The sequence below is a fragment of the Entelurus aequoreus genome, linkage group LG01 (assembly GCF_033978785.1).
Source record: "Entelurus aequoreus isolate RoL-2023_Sb linkage group LG01, RoL_Eaeq_v1.1, whole genome shotgun sequence".
Classification (NCBI taxonomy): Eukaryota; Metazoa; Chordata; class Actinopteri; order Syngnathiformes; family Syngnathidae; genus Entelurus; species Entelurus aequoreus.
In genome coordinates, this window is record NC_084731.1 from 96061655 (window position 1) to 96085358 (window position 23704).

Consider the following 23704-nt stretch of genomic DNA (forward strand, 5'->3'; position numbering starts at 1 on the left):
ACCAACTACAAAAAAACGTTACTTATTCCACTCAATGAAATACAAATGATTTCATAACCTTTATTTGGGTGTTTTTCTGTTAAATAATCCTGCCGTAGAATAACTATGTATGTTATGTATAAGTGGCTATACAATATCAGCAGGTATCAAATACTAAATGCTATATTAATGGCAAGTTTGCTTTGTTGCTGTGCAAAACACAAATCTACTGAACACGTGAGGTACAGTAGCAGCCCTGTGGTGACGTCAGACAAATTCATAGTCATTAAAAACCCTCCCCGAAAAACACAATTAGAAAATGTTTACTGTTAGGTGCCTATAACAGTAATATTCTATTACTGCGGTCTTCTGCTGGCATTGGACTGGATCATTTGCATACTGAAAAGCTGAGGAATGGCATTGAGAAGTGGAAAGAAAAAAATATTTTGATTGCCAGGATCTTCTTAAAACATGAACGCTGTCATAAATCATAATAAAACGAGTTTGAATCATCATCCCTCCCTGCCTGTTCTCAATGGAGTCGCTTCAAAAAGCACAGTCCAGTCATTCGGCGTCTTTTCCAGGCCGCACTGCTTGTCATATCTGGAATTGTTCAATTCCACCTTAAGAACAAGTCAGTACGATTTGTGTTCCTACTTTGCCCCGGAGATAAAATTGCATCCCAGCTTAAAACAGTGGTTCTTAACCTGGGTTCGATCGAACCCTGGGGGTCCGGTGAGTCAACCTCAATGGGTTCGGCGGAGGTCGAGACACACCCGACTCATCGTGTAAATAAAAACTTCTCCCTATTGGCAACAGCGGAAGTCACACTGATTTGCAGGTGTGTGAATTTGTTGTGAGTTTATGCACTGTGTTGGTGTTGTTCTTTGAACAAGGTGATGTTCATGCACGGTTGGTAATACTTTAGTATGGGGAACATCTTCACCATTAATTAGTTGTTTATTAACATGCAAATTAGTAACATATTGGCTCTTAACTAGTCATTATTTAAGGCCTACTGAAAGCCACTACTAGCGACCACGCAGTCTGATAGTTTATATATCAATGATGAAATCTTAACATTGCAACACATGCCAATACGGCCGGGTTAACTTATAAAGTGCAATTTTAAATTTCCCGCTATACTTCCGGTTGAATGATGACGTATGCGCGTGACGTCAATGGTTGAAACGGAAGTATTCGGACACATTGTATCCCAATACAAAAAGCTCTGTTTTCATCGCAAAATTCCACAGTATTCTGGACATCTGTGTTGGTGAATCTTTTGCAATTTGTTTAATGAACAATGGAGACTGCAAAGAAGAAAGCTGTAGGTGGGATCGGTGTATTAGCGGCTGGCTGCAGCAACACAAACAGGAGGACTTTGAGGTGGATGGCAGACGCGCTATCCGACGCTAGCCGCCGACCGCGTCGATGATCGGGTGAAGTCCTTCGTCGCGCCGTCGATTGCTGGAACGCAGGTGGGCACGGGTGTTGATGAGCAGATGAGGGCTGGCTGGCGTAGGTGGATAGCTAATGTTTTTAGCATAGCTCTGTGAGGTCCCGTTGCTAAGTTAGCTTCAATGGCGTTGTTAGCAACAGCATTGTTAAGCTTCACCAGGCTGGAAAGCATTAACCGTGTATTTACATGTCCATGGTTTAATAGTATTGTTGATTTTCTGTCCATCTTTCCAGTCGGGGGTTTATTTCTTTTGTTTCTATCTGCAGTTAAGCCCGATGCTATCACGTTAGCTCCGTAGCTAAAGTGTTTCGTCGATGTATTGTCGTGGAGATAAAAGTCACTGTGAATGTCCATTTCGCCTTCTCGACTCTCATTTTCAAGAGGATATAGTATCCGAGGTGGTTTAAAATACAAATCCGTGATCCACAATAGAAAAAGGAGAGTGTGTGGAATCCAATGAACCCTTGTACCTAAGTTACGGTCAGAGCGAAAAAAGATACGTCCTGCACTGCACTCTAGTCCTTCACTCTCACGTTCCTCATCCACAAATCTTTCATCCTGGCTCAAATTAATGGGGTTAATCGTCGCTTTCTCGGTCTAAATCGCTCTCGCTGCTGGTGTAAACAATGGGGAAATGTGAGGAGCCTTTCAACCTGTGACGTCACGCTACTTCCGGTACAGGCAAGGCTTTTTTTATCAGCGACCAAAAGTTGCGAACTTTATCGTCGATGTTCTCTACTAAATCCTTTCAGCAAAAATATGGCAATATCGCGAAATGATCAAGTATGACACATAGAATGGATCTGCTATCCCCGTTTAAATAAATAAAAAATCATTTCAGTAGGCCTTAAACTAGTCATTATTAAGTACTTATTAATGCTTTATTCGGCATGGCCCTATTCTAACCCTCTAACCCTAACCAAATAACTCTAAATGAAGTCTTTATTACTTAGAATATGTTCCCCTAGTGTCCAAATAACTTTAAATTAAGTCTTTATTTCTTAGAATATGTTCCCCTAGTGTCCAAATAACTTTAAATTAAGTCTTTGTTACTTAGAATATGTTCCTCATACTAAAGTGTTACCAAAAACATATAACTTTGCCTTGAATTTGAAAAAAAACTAAACATTTTATTTTTCACTAAAGAAGGGTTGGGTGAATGCGCATATGAAACTGGTGGGGTTCGGTACCTCCAACAAGGTTAAGAACCACTGGCTTAAAACCGTCAACAAAATGAATCCAAAGGGGTTTTTAGAGTGGATTGTTGCTTTAAATAGAGACACACTTTGCACCCTTTGCGTGAGTTTCCAGCCTATGTGTACCGTTTCGGAATAAAAGAGAAAGAGGACGACGTACTTAGTTCCGCACTTCCTATGCTCCTCTTAAGAATTCCAAGTTTTTCGCTCAAAAGGTGGAAGTGAGCCCGTCGAACGCAACGCAACTTGAGTTTACAGCAAGTGTGACATTTGACCTCTGTGGCACGGCAGGTGTAGCTAAAATATTTGTTGTTGTAGCAAGGTTTAAAAAAGGCACATTCTGGATGCAGAGTCCTTAGAATTGCCCTACGAAAAGGCAAAAAAAAAAACCGTCCTTAAAAATCCACGCAGGTGTCGCTTCCTGAGCTGAGGAACGGGGAAGGCTAATGTAGAGCAGTTTCCTGCTCGACCAGGAGGTGGCGGCGCCAACAACATGGAAGACTTCCTGGCATGGGAAGAGTCTCAGTCTGGGGGTGGAAACCCTCACTGATGTGAATTTGATTGTGTCAGATTTACATGCTGGTTTTGTTCGGATGTGTATTTAAAAAAAAACCAAAAAAAACTCTGTTAGCTTGTGGCCCCTTGGTGCTTGAGGACAGTGTAGACGTTGTCCACTTTGCTTAGGCGCTCGAAGAAAGGGATGAGGTCCAGCAGCTCGGTGTCGGACATGTCATCGAACCACGAGGCCACGGGCACCTGGGGGATGACCACACAATCTTGTGAACGAGCGACACAGGATAAAGGATGCGCTTGTTAGATCTATTTTCTAGGGGTGTCCCGATTTTGCACGTCCAATACGATACCGATATTGGAGTCCTGGGTATTGCACTGCAAAAATTTGAATCTAAGTAAGATGAAATATCTCAAATAAGGGTGATATTTGCTTATTTTCTGTCTGATAAGATAATTCTTCTCAATAAGCAGATTTGATGTTAGAGTGTTTTACTTGTTTTAAGTGTTTTGGTCCTAAATGATGTCAGTAAGATATTACAGCTTGTTGCTGAGATTAGATGACCTATATTGAGTAAAACATGCTTGAAACTAGAATATCAACTGTTGCAAAGCTGTGTCATCAACACTCACAAGTAGAAAACTACCTTTTTAAAGTAATACTTTCTTACTTCAAGCATGAAAAAAAAAAACATGACTTTGACACAATTGTGTCTCATAATTAAAACAGATGACAGCCAAATGGACTTTGCTGTTTTATTTTCAATGAAAAAATAGAAAATACGTACTCATTAGGGCTGCAACAACTCATCGATTAAATCGTTTAAAATCAATTATAAAAATAGTTGCCGATTAATTTAGTCAATCTATGCTATGCGCATGCGCAGAGGCTTTTTAAAAAATAAAAAATAAATATTTTTTTATTTTTAAATAAACCTTTATTTATAAACTGCAACGTGTACAAACAGCTGAGAAACAATAATCAAAATAAGTATGGTGCCAGTATGCTGTTTTTTTTCCAATAAAATACTGGAAAGGATAGAAATGTAGTTGGTCTCTTTTATCCGATTATTAATCGATTAATCGAAGTAATAATCGACAGATTAATCGATTATCAAATGAATCGTTAGTTGCAGCCCTAGTACTCATATAGTAGTACAGTTGGCACAGTACAGTAAACTGACAGTTAATATTTAAACATTTAACATTTCTAACAATTTTTAACAGAAATAGTTCATGCACATTCAGATGAATTCTTCAAAATTACAAATAAAAAATTGTTGGCCGGGGGCCGGGCTGTGTGTGTGTGTGTGTGTATATATATATATATATATATATATATATATATATATATATATATATATATATATATATATATATATATATATATATATATATATATATATATATATATATATATATATATATGTATTCCTTGCGCACTAATTGACTGAAAGAGCACGCACTTGGTGCGATGATGTCATGTTGTCGATGGAAAAATGCATTTTTAGACAATATGATTTGCTTGAGCGGCTAGGAGACCCCGAGAGTAACAAGCGCTTGCCTTGTTGCCTTTCCATTAAGAACAATAAATTAGTTTTTAGTAGGGATGTCCGATAATGGCTTTTTGCCGATATCCGATATCCGATATTCCGATATTGTCCAACTCTTTAATTACCGATACCGATATCAACCGATACCGATATCAACCGATATATGCAGTCGTGGAATTAACACATTATTATGCCTAATTTGGACAACCAGGTATGGTGAAGATAAGGTACTTTTTTAAAAAATTAGTAAAATAAGATAAATAAATTAAAAACATTTTCTTGAATAAAAAAGAAAGTACAACAATATAAAAACAGTTACATAGAAACTAGTAATGAATGAAAATGAGTAAAATGAAGTGTTAAAGGTTAGTACTATTAGTGGAGCAGCAGCACGCACAATCATGTGTGCTTACGGACTGTATCCCTTGCAGACTGTATTGATATATATTGATATATAATGTAGGAAGCAGAATATTGATAACAGAAAGAAACAACCCTTTTGTGTGAATGAGTGTAAATAGGGGAGGGAGGTTTTTTGGGTTGGTGCACTAATTGTAAGTGTATCTTGTGTTTTTTATGTGGATTTAATTTAAAAAAAAATAAAATAAAAAATTAAAAATAAAAAAAGATACCGATAATAAAAAAACCGATACCGATAATTTCCGATATTACATTTTAACGCATATATCGGCCGATCTAGTTTTTAGTATAAGTTTGCTGGTTTCAAGAAATGTAATGCCGAGCGCATATCATTATGTCAAGATAATGGCACTAGCATTTACTTCATTTAAAGGGAAACTTCGGTTTTTTTCAACCTGGGCCCTGTTTTCATAATTTTTTCTGTATATGTGAGTGCTGGATAAAACATTTTTTGAGGTCGCGCCAGTATTGAGCAGGGCAGGCAGCCTCCAGCCCAGCTAACGCTCGTACACAGGGCAACTGGCTCTCGTCAAAATTCGGCCTATAAACATGCATTTTTTTCACACTGACAGGCTCAGATAGTTACAATGAGTGTCCGACAACATACTAGAAAGGAGAAATTAACGTATGTCTCTACCTTTAGCTGGAGATCGCTGTTTGTTGTGAGCTGTGTCCAAATCTCACCACGCTACAAATCTCGTTCCGAAATCTCGCGATAACTGCAATTTCATCCACGTCGTCCACATCAGGCAAAAATTCAGCCATGACAGACAAACAAACAAACTTTTCTATAAAACTAAAATAACAGTCTTCGGTAATCCAACAGAAAATCACTTCAGTCATCTCTCTTCACCTCAGTCAGGTAACTGTTTTTCCACCGGTGTTTTGTCGCGAGTTATCGCGAGATTTCGGAACGAGATTTGTAGCGTGGTGAGATTTGGACACAGCTCGCAAAAAACAGCGATCTCCAGCTAAAGGTAGAGACATACGTTAATTTCTCCTTTCTAGTATGTTGTCGGACACTCATTGTAACTATCTGAGCCTGTCAGTGTGAAAAAAATGCATGTTTATAGGCCGAATTTTGACGAGAGCCAGTTGCCCTGTGTACGAGCGTTAGCTGGGCTGGAGGCTGCCTGCCCTGCTCAATACTGGCGCGACCTCAAAAAATGTTTTATCCAGCACTCACATATACAGAAAAAATTATGAAAACAGGGCCCAGGTTGAAAAAAACCGAAGTTTCCCTTTAAGAATATTTTTCAACATATTGAGCAAAAAGGTCTCTTTTTTTTCTACCAAGAAAAGTGCACTTGTTATTAGTGAGAATATACTTATTTTAAGGTATTTTGGGGTTCATTGAGGTTAGCTAATTTTACTTGTTCTGGAAAGTCTTGACAAGCCAAATTTTCTTGTTCTATTGGCAGATAATTTTGCTTACCTGTAGTTCAAATAAAATACCCCTCATTTTTGTGGTTTTTTTTCTTGTTTTTGAACACTGACTTTTTGCAGTGTGGCTGATACCGATATTAATCGGACACAATATCCCTAGTTATAGAGCAGACCTGGGCAAATTAAGGCCCAGTATTTCAATCTGGCCCATCGGACATTCCCAAATAATTTTTTTTAGATCTTTAAGATGGAAAGTGTCGCTGCCATTATGATGTGCAGTGATGTTTTCAAATGACCGTAAGTCTTGAACTACCATATTTTTCGGAGTATAAGTCGCTCCGGTTGAAAATGCATAATAAAGAAGGAAAAAAAACATCTAAGTCGCAATGGAGTATAAGTCGGATTTTTTTGGGGGGGGGAATGTATTTGATAAAAGCCAACACCAAGAATAGACATTTGAAAGGCAATTTAAAATAAATAAAGAATAGTGAACAACAGGCTGAATAAGTGTACGTTATATGAGGCATAAATAACCAACTGGTATGTAAACGTAACATATTATGGTAAGAGTCATTCAAATAACTATAACATATAGAACATGCTATACGTTTACCAAACAATCTGTCACTTCTAATCGCTAAATCCCATGAAATCTTATACGTCTAGTCTCTTACGTGAATGAGCTCAATAATATTATTTGATATTTTACGCTAATGTGTTCATAATTTCACACATAAGTCGCCCCTGAGTATAAGTCGCACCCCCGGCCGACTATGAAAAAAACTGCAACTTATAGTCCGAAAAATACGGTATGCTCTATAACAGGCCTGGGCAATTATTTTGACTGGGGGGCCAAATTTAGAGAAAGAAATGTGCCTGAGGGCCGGTATATCAATTTTTAGGAACACTGATGCGATGGCATTTGGTTGTGAGTTCAAACCCCGGCCGAGTCATACCAAAGACTATAAAAATGGGACCCATTACCTCCCTGCTTGGCACTCAGCATCAAGGGTTGGAATTGGGGGTTAAATCACCAAAAAGGATTCCCGGGCGCGGCACCGCTGCTGCCCACTGCTCCCCTCACCTCCCAGGGGGTGAACAAGGGGATGGGTGTAATGCAGTGGACACATTTCACCACACCTAGTGTGTGTCTGTGACAATCATTGGTACTTTAACTTTAATATTCAAAATTTTTTTTTTTAAACAAGCAAAACTTCCTACTCCTATTGGAACATGTTGAATAGAGAAACTGGAAATTGTGATGTATCATGTTGCATGCATGCATGTTCGAAATGAACTCAAAACTCTAGTAAACTCAACTCAAAAAACACTGACAGGGTGTTTGATTGTTTGTGCTCTGGCGCCATCTTTTGGACAAATTCGCTCAATGCAGGGGTTTGCGGCGTTCTTTTATTTATCGGTAGTGGTCTTTCCATGTGGTTGTATGTTCCCCCCGTGAGTGCGTGGGTTCCCTCCAGGTACTCAGGCTTCTTCCCACCTCCAAAGACATGCACCTGGGGATTGGTTGATAAGCCCTGATGTGTGAATGTTGTCTGTCTATCTGTGTTGGCCCTGTGATGAGGTGGCGATTTGTCCAGGGTGTACCTTGCTTTCCGCCCGAATGCAGCTGGGAAAGACTACAGCCACTCTAAGAGGTGCAATCGGTAGAAAATGGATGGATTCATCACTCCAAGCAACATTTATAAGTTTTACAACAGGGGTCACCAACCTTTTTGAAACCAAGAGCTACTTCTTGGGTAGTGATTAATGCGAAGGGCTACCAGTTTGATACACACTTAAATAAATAGCCAGAAATAGCCAATTTGCTCAATTTACCTTTAACTCTATGTTATTATTAATAATTAAGGATATTTACACCTAATTGAACGGTTTAAAAGAGGAGAAAACACGAAAAAAATGACAATTAAATTTTGAAACATAATTTATCTTCAATAATCATTACTAATTTTTCCTGATTAAGATTAATTTTAGAATTTTGATGACATGTTTTAAATAGGTTAAAATCCAATCTGCACTTTGTTAGAATATATAACAAATTGGACCAAGCTATATTTCTAACAAAGACCAATCATTATTTCTTCTAGATTTTCCAGAACAAACATTTTAAAAGAAATTCAAAAGACTTTGAAATAAGATTTAAATTTGATTCTACAGATTTTCTAGATTTGCCAGAATAATTTTTTTGAATTTTACTCATAATAAGTTTGAAGAAATATTTTACAAATATTCTTCGTCGAAAAAACAGAAGCTAAAATGAAGAATTAAATTAAAATGTATTTATTATTCTTTACAATAAAAAAATTTAAAAAAATTACTTGAATATTGATTTAAATTGTCAGGAAAGAAGAGGAAGGAATTTAAAAGGTAAAAAGGTATATGTGTTTAAAAATCCTAAAATCATTTTTAAGGTTGTATTTTTTCTCTAAAATTGTCTTTCTGAAAGTTATAAGAAGCAAAGTAAAAAAATTAATGCATTTATTTAAACAAGTGAAGACCAAGTCTTTAAAATATTTTCTTGGATTTTCAAATTCTATTTGAGTTTTGTCTCTCAGAATTAAAAATGTCGGGCAAAGCGAGACCAGCTTGCTAGTAAATAAATAAAATTTAAAAAATAGAGGCAGCTCACTGGTAAGTGCTGCTATTTGAGCTATTTTTAGAACAGGCCAGCGGGCGACTCATCTGGGGCCGTACTTATCAAGCTTCTTAGAGTGCCATTTTACACTTAAGTCCTGAGAATTTGCGAAATTTAGTCCTACTCTCAAACTTAAGAATAAAAGCTTTTTATCAACGTTCTTAAGTCTAAGAATCACTCCTACTCTCCACGATATTTAAGAGACCTTCAGAGGTGTCTTAAGTGGTTAGGAGTTGCCAGCAGGGGATGGCACTGAGGCGAGAGAGACGTGCGCGAACGTTCAGGGAACGGAACAATGTTGGTTTTTTTTTGATGACGAGCAGCTGATCAAACGGTATCGTTTAGACAGAGCGGATATTATTTTTGTCACAGATTTAATACTTTTCGATTCCTTGTTGATTTCTGCATGTGTCTGCAGTGGGCTAGTATATATATAGAGCCACCCACACCAGTTTCAAATTAGTTGCCTAATTAATGAATTGGAAAGAAAATGTTATGACAGTAGCGTATGTGTGTGGCCGTGAGGTGAGTGACGTCAGTGAGTGTGTGGGCGAGAGAAGAGAGGGAGCGGTAGCGTGAGTGCCGGCGGGGACTAGTTTGTTTTGTATTATTTTGTAGTTTATTGTCAAAATATACACTCCCATTGTCCACTTAAATATTTCCAAGATATTTATTTATTCTTAGACAACGGATTCCCTTCCGTGATTGGTCATTTCTATGGACACAGAAATGACGTCACCTAAAATTCCGTTTACGGCACATAGTAATGTCGTAATTCAGCTCTGAGTGTGACACTTAAGATTCAGTCCTACACTTCGCTGAAAGTGTGAGTAAGACGCTTGATAACTAACTTTTAAGTGCAGCTTTCAGCGAAGAATTTATTTACTCTTAAGTCAACTCTTAGCAGACTTCTTAGGAGTAATTCTAAGAAGCTTGATAAGTACGGCCCCTGGTCCTTACGGGCGACCTGGTGCCCGCGGGCACCGCGTTGGTGACCCCTGTTTTACAATATAACTAAAACTGTTTATACTTACTAAACCGTCTCATGTGTGATGTAGGAGTGTTTTTGTGCATATTTGTAGGTGCTATTGTAATGTAATGACGCTAGTGTCGTTAGCTCTAGCTAATATGCTAACACGTTTATGGGCACCTGTGTTCGTATTAACTTACAACGGCATTATTTTTGTTTTGTTTCAGTTTCACAAATTCCTCACTAAACTCACCATAGAGTTGTATTATTTTAAATGCAAACCAATATCATTCGATAATATCTTTTTTGCTGATATATAATATCGGATCAGGACACCCCTCCTATTATTTGTCTCCACCATGGGTGTCCTAAAAAATAGAAACTGTGGACACCCCTGCTTTAGACCGACTGGGCTCAGAATGGGATGGACTCACGGCGTTGTCAGGATGGAAGATGTAAGAGGCAGGGGAGTTGTCTACAATGATGACTTTGTTTAGGTCGCGACCCAGGCGACTTAAATCCTTGACGTAATTTCCTCGGTGGAAGACGCAGGACTCCCGAAAAAGGCGACAGCGGAAGGCTCCCCACTTGTCCAGGAGGTCAGAGACCGGGTCGGCATACTGTGTCGGGGAGAAGAGTGGACGGATGAGATGAATGATGTTCAACGTTAAACAGACATCTTACCTTGGCTAAACTGGCAGTGAACAGGACACACTCGAACATTTCTCCCATCCTCTTTAAGAACTCGTCTACATGAGGTCGCTTCAGCACATACACCTAGAAACCATAGCGAACGTTAGACCAGGAGGCATTGGAAAATGTTTCTGCAGACTTATTATGTGAACCTTTTCCATCCATCCCTATCAGGTTCACAGGAGGGCTGAAGCCTATACCAGCTGTATGTAAGGGTGTAACGGTACGTGTATTTGTATTGAACCGTTTCGGTACGGGGGGTTCGGTTCGGTTCGGAGGTTTACCGAACGAGTTTCCACACGGACATATTAAGTAGCGCAGCGCACGTTGTGTAAACAATGCACAGAGGCACAACACACGGCATGCTAGCAACGACCGGGCTACTACAACATGCAAAAGCCAGAGCTGGAAGACCCTCTTGCCTCGTTAAGATCTCCCGTTTGGGAACATTTGGGCTTCGCGGTGCGATACAACAATGGATAACATCGCTTCAACGAAGAGAAAGACGAACAAACACAGCTCCCACCGCATTCAAGCAGCCTCTCCTCGGCGAGTCAGGCAGGGCTAAAGCAATAACAAATGCCGTTGGTGTTTTTATAGCATCAGATTTAAGACCATATTGCATTAAAAACTAGATTTTGACCCACTTCTATGGTGGAAGAACATTGAGCCCATATATCCTTTTACTGCCAAGTTAGCCAGGCACTACCTCACCATACCTGCTAGCTCCGTGCCCAGTGAAAGGGTATTTTCCACAGCTGGAGACATTTTAACTGCAAGCAGGTCTGCTCTTTCTGCAGACAATGTGGATAAACTGATTTTTCTGGCTAAAAAACATGAACATTGAGTGAAAGTCACCAGGGTTAAAGGCTGGGGGGGGAAGAAAAGTTAATCTGAGGCTGAGTTGACTTGAAACTGTTTAATGTTGCACTTTTTGTATGTAGAAGAAAAGTTGTGTCATTTTATTTAATCTGAGCAACAACTTGAAGCAGTTTAATGTTGCACTTTATATGTGGAATTGTTGCACTTTATACGTAGAAAGGTTTTGTTAAGAAACCAATTCTGAGCCTTATTTATTTAGTTTTTATTTTATATATGTTGAATGCATTAACCCTGGCAATGGACCCTGTGTGTATATGTATGTTATTGTTATGCTTAGCATTCATGACTGCCTGCTGTTGCACTGATCAGCCTAGTGGTGGCTCACATCCATCACACACACAGCTATTTTAAAGCAATGTTAAAAGGATAAAGCCATTGTTTACAAATGTTGGTAAATAAATAACCATAAAATGTATATTTTGTTGTTCTCTTACTGTACCGAAAATTAACCGAACCGTGACCTCTAAACCGAGGTAGTACCGAACCGACATTTTTGTGTACCGTTACACCCTATGTTAACTTTTGACGCGTCTCAAATCATCTACACAACCATTCCAGAGAGCTGTAAGTGCATATGTAGCCAATGTTTCCCATACATGCATTTATGGCTCGTACTGACACTTTCAAATGAGTATGGTATCGGATATCAGTGTTTCCCATAAACTGCCAAGATACCTGTGGCGGTGGGGGCGTGGCTATGGGCGTGGTCACCATGACATCATCGACTAATTTACTACAATATGATTTTCTCTAAAAAGGCTAAAAAAATGTATACTTACTAATTAATAATAACAGTTTTGTTTTAAACGTCCATCCATCCATCCATCCATTTTACAATATAATTACAACACTTTATGTACATATTTATATACAGATTTGAACAATAAGTTATTCACTGAAATATATTTATTAATTGTGGTTCTTACAAAAAATATATCTTATAAAATATAAAAGCTAAAATGTCTCTTAAAGCTCTGCCCCTTTAATTAGTGCATACTAAATCATTTAACTTTAGCCTACTACTACAACCATATTATTTACCAGCAACATAAAGTGAAACAGAGGCAGAGGTGTCCTGCCACAGTCAGTAACAAATAAACAGAAAACAGTAGTGGTCAAATACAAATAAGGCAACAAGAGAAGTATCCTACACTTCTCTTTTGTAAAGTAAACAGCTAAATGGGCATATACATCAACTATTTGATTTGCCTGCGAAGCTGGACTAGACAAAAAAAATAAAATAAAAAAAATAAAAAAATAAAGTTTTTTATTTTTTTTATTTGTGGCGGACTTAATTCTTTCGTGGCGGGCCGCCACAAATAAATGAATGTGTGGGAAACACTGGATATAATGTTTTAGCATTGATGCATTTTTGGGATTTAACCCTAGTTTGCAGTCCTGTGGGAAACACTGCTTGAAGCTAAAATAAACTTGTAAATGACTGACATTGAAAAAGTGGGACTCATTCCTCCATCTTTTCTTCTCTTTGTGGTATTGGTGGCTGAGGGCCACGTTCCCGAACCAAGTCATCCAGAATAGGCTGGGCTTGTTACAACAAACCTATCCTGGATTACTTGAATCTGGCCCGGGCCCCTGGCAGGGCTTGTGTCTTTTAAGTGCCTTTCCCTGAAACCAGCTGGATGCAGCGGTTCGACAATTAAAATAAGGACGTGCTTTCGTGCCGACGAAGCATGGTTCTGGACGGGGGGGGGGGAGAAGATTTTCAGCAGGTGGAAGAGTGTGTGAGGCGTTACCTGGTGTACGGTTCCATCTATTTCCACGGGAATGATGAAATCTGCGTTGTTCACAGGCTGGGTGAAAAGAGGAAAGTGTATCAGAGGAGGACTTGAGAAACCGTTTATTTGAAGAAGCTCTTTGGGACCTACAAAAACTCTACACACTGCAAATACTGAAATCTAAGTAAGATTAAATATCTCAAATAAGGGTGATATTTGCTTATTTTCTGTCTGATAAGATAATTCTTCTCACTAAGTAGATTTTATGTTAGAGTGTTTTACTTGTTTTAAGTGTTTTGGTCCTAAATGATCTCAGTAAGATATTACAGCTTGTTGCTGAGATTTGATGACCTATATTGAGTAAAACATGCTTGAAACTAGAATATCAACTGTTGCAAAGCTGTGTCATCAATAGGGATGATGTTTGATAAGGAATGATCGAGTTTGAGTCTATTATCGAATCCTCGGACCGATTCCTTATCGATTCTCTTATGGAGTCCAGATAGGTTGTTGTATATGGAAAAAAACACACAATATTTGGTTTAACAAAAGCTCACTTTTATTATATAATAAAAAAATAAAATCTAATAAATAAATAAATATTGACTGTTACCCACCTAAAAAAATAAAATAAAATAAATAAATATTGACTGTTGTTACCCAAAGTATATTAAGTGGGATTTTTCAGAGAAACAAATATATACAGTAACACAAAAACAACCTGTCTCTGTGATCACTATAGGTGTATAAATAATAATGTAGTGTTAAATAAAATCAGTCCCTTGGGCACAAAACTGAAAATAATACAGCTCTCCAAAAAGTGCACTTCTGCTGCTATTGGAACATAACTGTTTGTTATGATGCTTTGACATTTTTGCACTTTATTTCTTTATTGAAAGAACATTCTATGAAGAGAAAAGTTGTTTGCAAATGTGGTTACAATGCTAATAAATGAAAAGTTAAAGCTAAAAAAATAAATACACTTTATTGAGTTAACATTATTTCTTTATGGGGGAAAAATGTTATGAGCTAGAGAATATAACAACTACACTACCCAGCATGCAACGGGAGTTACGAGCATGTTGCCACGCTGTGAAAGTAAACGTCAAGAACTCAGCCAACACGCCTCGTCTGCATTATTTATAATTAGACAGACAACACATCTACAGTGTGATTTTGTAACGTTTACAAGGAAAGAAAAACAAAAGTTCAAAAAGGGAGATATGTTGTATATATATGTATGTGCTGCGGTTGTTTTAAGAAGGTTGCGACAGCTGCCGTAAAGGAGGTGCGTTGCTAGCCTGGTTGCTATGTTTCCGGTTGGTCGTAAAAGTGTTGGTCATGTGTTTTACCCTGCTAAAATCTCTCAGTAAAGTTATTCGATGGATTATAGCTTTTGTTTTGAACTTTATTACACCTTGGAGCGCTTTTTCCCGTCCATTGTTTTCCTGCTTTCGCTATCTGCGCCTAATGACTGAGCTACGTGACGTCATTTATTGTGATGTCCCACGGAGCATTTCTGGTCGGGACGGGATTCGAATAAAGAATCAACTCTTTTCCTTTACTATAGTGGTCTCGATAACGAGTACCGGTTCTCAAAAAGGGATTCGAGTCCGAGGACTCGGTTCTTTTCTTATCAAACAACCGGGAAAACCGGTTTCGAGTATCATCCCTAGTCATCAACACTCACAGGTATAAAACTACTTTTTTAAAGTAATCATTTCTTACTTCAAGCATGAAAAAAAAATCATGATGCCGAGCGCATATCATTATGTCAAGGTAATAGCACTAGCATTTACTTCATTTAAGAATATCTTTCAACATATTGAGCAAAAAAGGTCTTTTTTTTTCTATCAAGAAAAGTGCACTTTTTTATTATAAGGTATTTTTGGGTTCATTGAGGTTAGCTAATTTGACTTGTTTTGGAAAGTCTTGACAAGCCGAATGTTCTTGTTCTATTGGCAGATAATTTTGCTTAGTTCAAATAAAATACCCCTAATTTTTGTATTATTTTTTTTCTTGTTTTTGAACACTTGACTTTTTGCAGTGTAGAAGAACAGTGTGGACTTAGGTTCCAGATCACAAACAATCCCCAAGAGATCCAAATCACAGTGGAATTTTGTAGAACTGACCTCAGTTGGTACTATGCCTACCTTAAAAGAGCTGTGAACTAGCGTCTCATCCAGGTCGATAACCACGCAGACCTTTCCAGAGTCTTTGGACTTGACTGGTGGCAGGAGCGGTTTCACCTGGATCAAAAACACCTCTCATTAGACACTAGGGGTGTAACGGTACACAACAAATTCGGTTCGGTACGTACCTCGGTTTAGAGGTCACGGTTCGGTTCATTTTCGGTACAGTAAGAAAACAACAAAATATAATATTTTTTGGTTATTTATTTACCAAATTTGCAAAATCTTCCACCAAAAATATTTTTCTTAGTGGAATATTTGATGTGAAGTAATCAGAACCTTGGATAGGTCAATAATTCATAATAACATTGATTTTGATTCAATATTATGTTTTGAGCAATGACAGTTTGAAAGAAAAAAAAACATCTTTGTTTTATTAGTCAACATTGCAACTTTTTCGAAATTACATTTAACCTTTAAGCTTTTTTATTTCACTTTTGTTATGTTTTTGTTTATTTTAATAGTATTTTTAGAATGTGCCGTGGGCCTTTAAAACATTAGCTGTGGGCCGCAAATGGCCTCCGGGGCACACTTTTGACAGCCCTGCTATAGATAATAAAAAATTGAATGTGATAAATCTATGGATAAAAGGCAGAGCCTGGCGACGCATGCCCGTTTATCATAACTCTCTCTCTCTCTCTGTCTCTGCCCCTCTCTCACCAATGCTGCTGCACGCACAATTAGTTTTGTTTTTAACCCCTTCTTAACCCTGAACGTATATTAAAAATACACGCAACCCTAACTCAAAATGCCGGACATTTGAGGCATTTAAGAAACTTCGCCCGGTGAAAAGAGGACGTATGGTCAGTCTATCCTAGCCCGTTAGCTGCTAGCATGCCGTGTGTTGTGCCTCGGTGTGCATTGTTTACACAACGTGCGGTACGCTACTAAATATGTCCGTGTGGATACACGTTCGGTACACCTCCGAACCGAACCGAAACCCCCGTAACGAAACGGTTCAATACAAATACACGTACCGTTACACCCCTTTTAGACACACGGTATGTTTCAACTAAAAAGGAAGGAATTGGAACGTTTAGATCACCTTGGAAACGGTGCCATTCTCCTCGACTAGCAGGGGGGCGTTGTTGTTCACCGGCGGAGGTTCTTGCTGGTCTCGGCACAGGCAGCAGGAAAAGATGGAAAATAAGCCACCACTTCGGGGCTTCTTGGTGGACAACGAGGGTGTGGAACCTGCAGAAGATGGGGGTGCTCAGCAAATTACAGTTGTGCAGACCAGTTAGCTCATCTTACTTCCATGGCATTCCAGTAGAACACAACCTCACCAGAGCCTCTGAATGCTATTAACACTCTTCCCTCACTTATTGTTGCCATTTGTTTTGCAGAACCACAAACAAACCACCGTCACCACCAAAAAACATGCCACCATGGCCGCTTCTCTGGTGGGCTGGACGTGATGGTATTACCAATACACAACACTCTTTCATTCCTGCTGCCTGTGCTTGCGCATTCAAATGCTGTCTGACCCTCCGCTAGCCTCTACAGCAAAACAGGAAGAGGAAGAAGGCGGGTATCAAAGCAGGAAGTGGCTTGTTCGAGCAGAACGGCAGTTTTATTATGTAGTGCGGACACGGGCTTCCTTGCCGGTACACTATTTTTAATACCGCAGGATTATTATTAGCAGAATATGTAGAAGAAAATAGTCACGAGAGACTCCCAAAAACAACAAAAAGTGTGAAATGAGCCACATGCAAACTTTTAATTGTGACCAAGCTGGAAAATGACTGGATCGTAACACGGTCTCTGCAGGTTTCAACAAGTCAAATGTAAGACTTTTAAAGACTTTTATATGCACTTTTTGTGTCTTTTTATGATCGTGGCCAATTTTATTGATCATATTAATTTTGAACAAATGAATGAAGTGCATTCTTACTCAACAGCCATACACGTCACACTAAGGGTGGCCGTAGAAACAACGGCAACACTGTCATAAACACGTGCCATATATTGAAACCACATTACACAAAAATGACAAACACATTTCGGGAGAATATTTGCACCGCGACACAACAGAACAAATACCCAGAATTCCCTGCAGTGCCAACTCTTCCAAGACTATTTTATTTGGTACAGGGTGTAATTATAAGTGTGACCAGTAGATGGCAGTCAAACATAAGAGATAAGCCTTAAAGAAACACCAACAACATTTTTAAATGTTCCATTCAAAATATAAAACATTACACACATCTATCAACATTTTTTAGTAGTAAATGTTTTGGTGCCATTTCTAATATAAAGTAGTGTAAAGTTCTTGATTATATCTGTCAGTAAACTCGCCATGAAAGCACTAAAACATACCGGTGTAGTGAGTTTACATTATTCACCCAAGGAACTTTAGTTATTAGAGAGTTCCGGTCGGACGGTTTTTCACGGGACACATTTCCGGTGTAATTCTTTCCGGATGAGGAGATGCTGCTCCGTTATTGATTGATGTAAAGTCTGAACGTCATTAAAACAGTTAGCTCCATCTTTTGACACTTCTTCCACTCTCATCCTTGCACGCTACACCGCTAGAACAAAGATGACGGGGAGAAGACGCTGTCCAAGGTGAGCCACGTAAATAAGACCGCCCACAAAACGGCGCATCCTGAAGCGACTGTCAGAAAGCGGCTTGAAGATGATCTGCAAAACATAATCTATGGTACATTTTGACCAAAGAACCACCATTACATGTTATGTAGACCACAAGGAAGTATTTTACATTTAGAAAATAATAATAATAATTAGAGCTGACCAATAATGGCTTTTTTGCCGATATCCGATATTCCGATATTGTCCAACTCTTTATTACCGATTCCGATATCAACCGATACCGATATATACAGTCTTTGAATTAACACATTATTATGCCTAATGTTGTTGTGATGCCCCGCTGGATGCATTAAACAATGTAACAAGGTTTTCCAAAATAAATCAACTCAAGTTATGGAAAAAAAATGCCAGCATGGCACTGCCATATTTATTATTGAAGTAACAAAGTGCATTATTTTATTTAACATGCCTCAAAACAGCAGCTTGGAATTTGGGAGGTTGAGGAGGTTGAGGTGGGCGGGGTTGGGGGTGTATATTGTAGCGTCCCGGAAGAGTTAGTGCTGCTAGGGGTTCTGGGTATTTGTTCTGTTGTGTTACGGTGCGGATGTTCTCCCGAAATGTTTGTCATTCTTATATGGTGTGGGTTCACAGTGTGGCGAATATTTGTAACAGTGTTAAAGTTGTTTATACGGCTACCATCAGTGTGACCTGTATGGCTGTTGACCAAGTATGCCTTGCATTCACTTGTGTGTGTGAAAAGCCGTAGATATTATGTGACTGGGCCGGCACGCAAAGGAAATGCCTTTAAGGTTTATTGGCGCTCTGTACTTCTCCCTACGTCCGTGTACACAGCGGCGTTTTAAAAAGTCATAAACTTTACTTTTTGAAAGCGATACCGGTCATTTTGAAAGCGATACCGATAATTTCCGATATTAGATTTTAAAGCATTTATCAGCCGATAATATCGGCAGTCCGATATCGTCGGACATCCCTAATAATAATAATACGACTCCTTTAATGCGCTCTATAATCAGGTGCGCCTTATATATGAAAAAATATTAAAAATAGACCATTCATCGGCAGTGCGCCTCATAATCCGGTCTGCCCTATGGTCCGAAAAATACGGTATATTTGCCGGGTCAAATTATTCATTATTTATTATTGGTCGACTTCAAAGTAATGCACTTTCCGGTCCAGTTTCTTAAATTTTGATTTGCCGAAAGTTTTTCCGATCACAAACACTGCATTTGTTTTCTTTTGTGTTATTTTTTTTATGAATTAAGTAACGTTTATGACAACCGTTTTCCAAAACACAATACAGAAGGTGAGATATAACAGGATAATGCATACATTTATAAGATGGCTAAGGTTATCCTGGGTAAATCCCACCTAAACGTATCCTTGTTCACACACACACACACACACAATGGTTGTGTCATAGTCACCTCCAGTGTTGCTTTGTGTGCAAGTTCTTAAATTTAACTTATCTGAACAATATCCAGTGTTGTGGTATTTCAATTAACTGGAATCCTGTGTGATGTGGGGCCCTATTGTAGTGAATCACACCTGAGCCATCATAAATTAATTAAATCTTTAATGGACACTTGAAAGTAAATAATGTGATAAAGAACATTTTACATCAATCTTTCAAGGGATCTAGATATCTGGTCAGGACACTCCTCACTCTTTTGCCTTCACCTTCATTGTCCATTCCTTTTTGGTGACTTTTAATACTCTGGACCTAGACGTTGAGTCCGCACATGGCGGACAATAACTGATACAGTCTGCTTTGCCAGTCCAAAAGCATTCGCCGTTTTCCGTAGTCTTCCCTCGACGGCCAGGTAATAGAAAGCACACGCTACCTTTTTTTAATCCCATCCACGGGAGCCCGCATTCTCGATGTCTCTCCTTCGACAAATGGACAAACTTTTTCTGTAAGTAGAATCACAGCTGGCCTGGACATTCGAAAGTTCTCTTGCCGTCTGATGACGCGCTAACTGTTCAAAGTCGGGACTTTGGGGACGTCTCTGCGCTGCTGACTTTTCCCCACTCAAGATGATCCCACTATGGACTGGACTCTCACACTATTAACTAGATCCACTCCAACGTCCATTGCAACACATCTGCAGCCCTCTCCAAGGTTTCTCATTGTATCCCACTGGGTTGAGTTTTTTCTTGCCCTGATGTGGGATCTGAGGCTTGTGCAGCCCTTTGAGACACTTGTGACTACAGGCTATATAAATCAACTTTGATTGATTGATTGATTTGTTTTGCTTTTCATGTTTTCAACTCACTTTTTGCAATTGAGCCATGACCAATTGTGCAAATTCGATGATCACCATCCACCCCCTCCAAATACAGTATATTTTGCATTCCTGTAAGGAACACTGATGATGGCCTCAGATTTAATTCAATAATTAATTCAACAATATATTGATTATTTGTAGCAGGCATGTGATTTGACCACAATGAAAAAGACTGAAAAAATTTCCGGGGGTCTGGGGGACGAAGGCCCCCAGCCAGGTCCAAGGCGGCGCCCTGGTGGGGGGACAAGGGGCGCAACGCCCCCCCGAAGCTCCTGGTTTTTCACCAATTTAACATGCTAAAATTAACAAAGACAGCACCATTTGAAGAAAATATTTTAGTGTTTAAAGACATGAAAACATCATTAATAGAACATACATAACCCAATTATAATAATGAATCACTGTATATGGTTCAGTCCCAATAGTATTTAGTCACTAATATTTACATCTTGTGTTCATTTCACATCCACAGGTGTCACATGGATCAGTGTTATTATCTACAGTTTATTTACAGTATTACCACATTACTTCAGTTCATGTAATGTAATGGAAACATTTCATTCTTTTCGCCAAAATAGGATATACATTTATTTTAAGATTAAGATTAAAGGCCTACTGAAACCTACTACTACCGACCACGCAGTCTGATAGTTTATATATCAATGATGAAATCTTAACATTGCAACACATGCCAATACGGCCGGGTTAACTTATAAAGTGACTTTTAAAACTTCCCGGGAAATATCCGGCTGAAACGTCGCGGTATGATGACGTATGCGTGTGACGAAGTCCGAGTAACGGAAGTTATGGTACCCGTAGAATCCTATACAAAAAGCTCTGTTTTCATTTCATAATTCCACAGTATTCTGGACATCTTTTGCAATTTGTTTAATGAACAATGAAGGCTGCAAAGAAGACAGTTGTAGGTGGGATCGGTGTATTAGCAGCGGACTAATTGTAGTACAATAATGTTCAATGTCATTTCTGTATTATTATTTATTTCACTATCTTCTTCTTTGCTATCACCTTTACCATCATATTTGTACATATCCTATTTGCTGATGTTGTTCTGTTTTTGTTGTGTTTGCTGTTGTTGTTGTCTCTCTGTCTTATCCCCCTCTTGTCCCCACAATTTCCCCCTCTATGCCTTCCTTTTTTTCCTCTTTATATCCCCTCCTGCTCCGGCCCGGCTGCACCAATTAATAATATAAATCCATTTAAGTCAAATACAAATAAGGCTACAAGAGAAGTATCCCACACTTCTCTTTTGTAAAGTAAATGTGTACAGCAGATATGGGCATCTACATCAACTATATGATTTGCCTGAGTAGCTGGACAGGACACAAAATTATTTTAAAAAACAACCGGGGATCGGACCCGGTAACCTCAAGTTGCTGTCACGGCCGCTTTACCAACTGAGCCGCGCCGCCCCAATAATATTGATAATGCTTGTACAAACCCCGTTTCCATATGATTTGGGAAATTGTGTTAGATGTAAATATAAACGGAATACAATGATTTGCAAATCCTTTTCAAGCCATATTCAGTTGAATGCACTACAAAGACAACATATTTGATGTTCAAACTCATAAACTTATTTTTTTTTTTGCATATAATAATTAACTTAGAATTTCATGGCTGCAACACGTGCCAAAGTAGTTGGGAAAGGGCATGTTCACCACTGTGTTACATGGCCTTTCCTTTTAACAACACTCAGTAAAGGTTTGGGAACTGAGGAGACACATTTTTGAAGCTTCTCAGGTGGAATTCTTTCCCATTCTTGCTTGATGTACAGCTTAAGTTGTTCAACAGTCCGGGGGTCTCCCTTGTGCTATTTTAGGCTTCATAATGCCAAACACATTTTCAATGGGAGACAGGTCTGGACTACAGGCAGGCCAGTCTAGTACCCGCACTCTTTTGCTATGAAGCCACGTTGATGTAACACGTGGCTTGGCATTGTCTTGCTGAAATAAGCAGGGGCGTCCATGGTAACGTTGCTTGGATGGCAACATATGTTGCTCCAAAACCTGTATGTACCTTTCAGCATTAATGGTGCCTTCACAGATGTGTAAGTTACCCATGTCTTGGGCACTAATACACCCCCATACCATCACACATGCTGGCTTTTACACTTTGCGCCTATAACAATCCGGATGGTTCTTTTCCTCTTTGGACATCCACAGTTTCCAAAAATAATTTGAAATGTGGACTCGTCAGACCACAGAACACTTTTCCACTTTGTATCAGTCCATCTTAGATTAGCTCAGGCCCAGCGAAGCCGACGGCGTTTCTGGGTGTTGTTGATAAACGGTTTTCGCCTTGCATAGGAGAGTTTTAACTTGCACTTACAGATGTAGCGACCAACTGTAGTTACTGACAGTGGGTTTCTGAAGTGTTCCTGAGCCCATGTGGTGATATCCTTAAGACACTGATGTCGCTTGTTGATGCAGTACAGCCTGAGGGATTGAAAGTCACGGGCTTAGCTGCTTACGTGCAGTGATTTCTCCAGATTCTCTGAACCCTTTGATGATATCACGGACCGTAGATGGTGAAATCCCTAAATTCCTTGCAACAGCTGGTTGAGAAAGGTTGTTCTTAAACTGTTCAACAATTTGCTCACGCATTTGTTGACAAAGTGGTGACCCTCGCCCCATCCTTGTTTGTGAATGACTGAGCATTTCATGGAATCTACTTTTATACCCAATCATGGCACCCACCTGTTCCCAATTTGCCTGTTCACCTGTGGGATGTTCCAAATAAGTGTTTGATGAGCATTCCTCAACTTTATCAGTATTTATTGCCACCTTTCCCAACTTCTTTGTCACGTGTTGCTGGCATCAAATTCTAAAGTTAATGATTATTTGCAAAAAAAAAAATGTTTATGAGTTTGAACATCACATCAAATATGTTGTCTTTGTAGCATATTCAACTGAATATGGGTTGAAAATGATTTGCAAATCATTGTATTCCGTTTATATTTACATCTAACACAATTTCCCAACTCATATGGAAACGGGGTTCGCATATCTTTCAAATGCAATAAACTTGTATTTCTCATTAATTTTAATATAGGAATTGGAATGACAATGTTTATATCCCCAAGTTAAATAAAAAACAAATAATAAAATATACTTTGTCAGCAACATTTTGCACTTGAATAAATATGACAGGTTAAAGCAATAACATATGTTAAAGAGGAGGCGGGGGCCCTGA

At 38.9% G+C, this 23704-nt stretch overlaps 1 protein-coding gene across 1 annotated transcript in view; it reads right to left on the reverse strand.

Moving 5' to 3' along the window:
* Positions 1 to 27: 27 nt before the first annotated feature.
* Positions 28 to 23704, reverse strand: part of LOC133659908 (carboxy-terminal domain RNA polymerase II polypeptide A small phosphatase 1-like) — a 44865-nt gene continuing 21188 nt past the window's right edge. Inside the window, exons 2-7 of the mRNA XM_062062757.1 lie at positions 16678 to 16826; positions 15594 to 15689; positions 13459 to 13515; positions 10814 to 10906; positions 10564 to 10749; positions 28 to 3393 (exon numbers count right to left, since the gene is read on the reverse strand). Coding sequence (XP_061918741.1) covers positions 3265 to 3393; positions 10564 to 10749; positions 10814 to 10906; positions 13459 to 13515; positions 15594 to 15689; positions 16678 to 16826 — 710 coding nt within the window. The 3' untranslated portion in view covers positions 28 to 3264. The remainder of the gene's footprint in view (positions 3394 to 10563; positions 10750 to 10813; positions 10907 to 13458; positions 13516 to 15593; positions 15690 to 16677; positions 16827 to 23704) is intronic.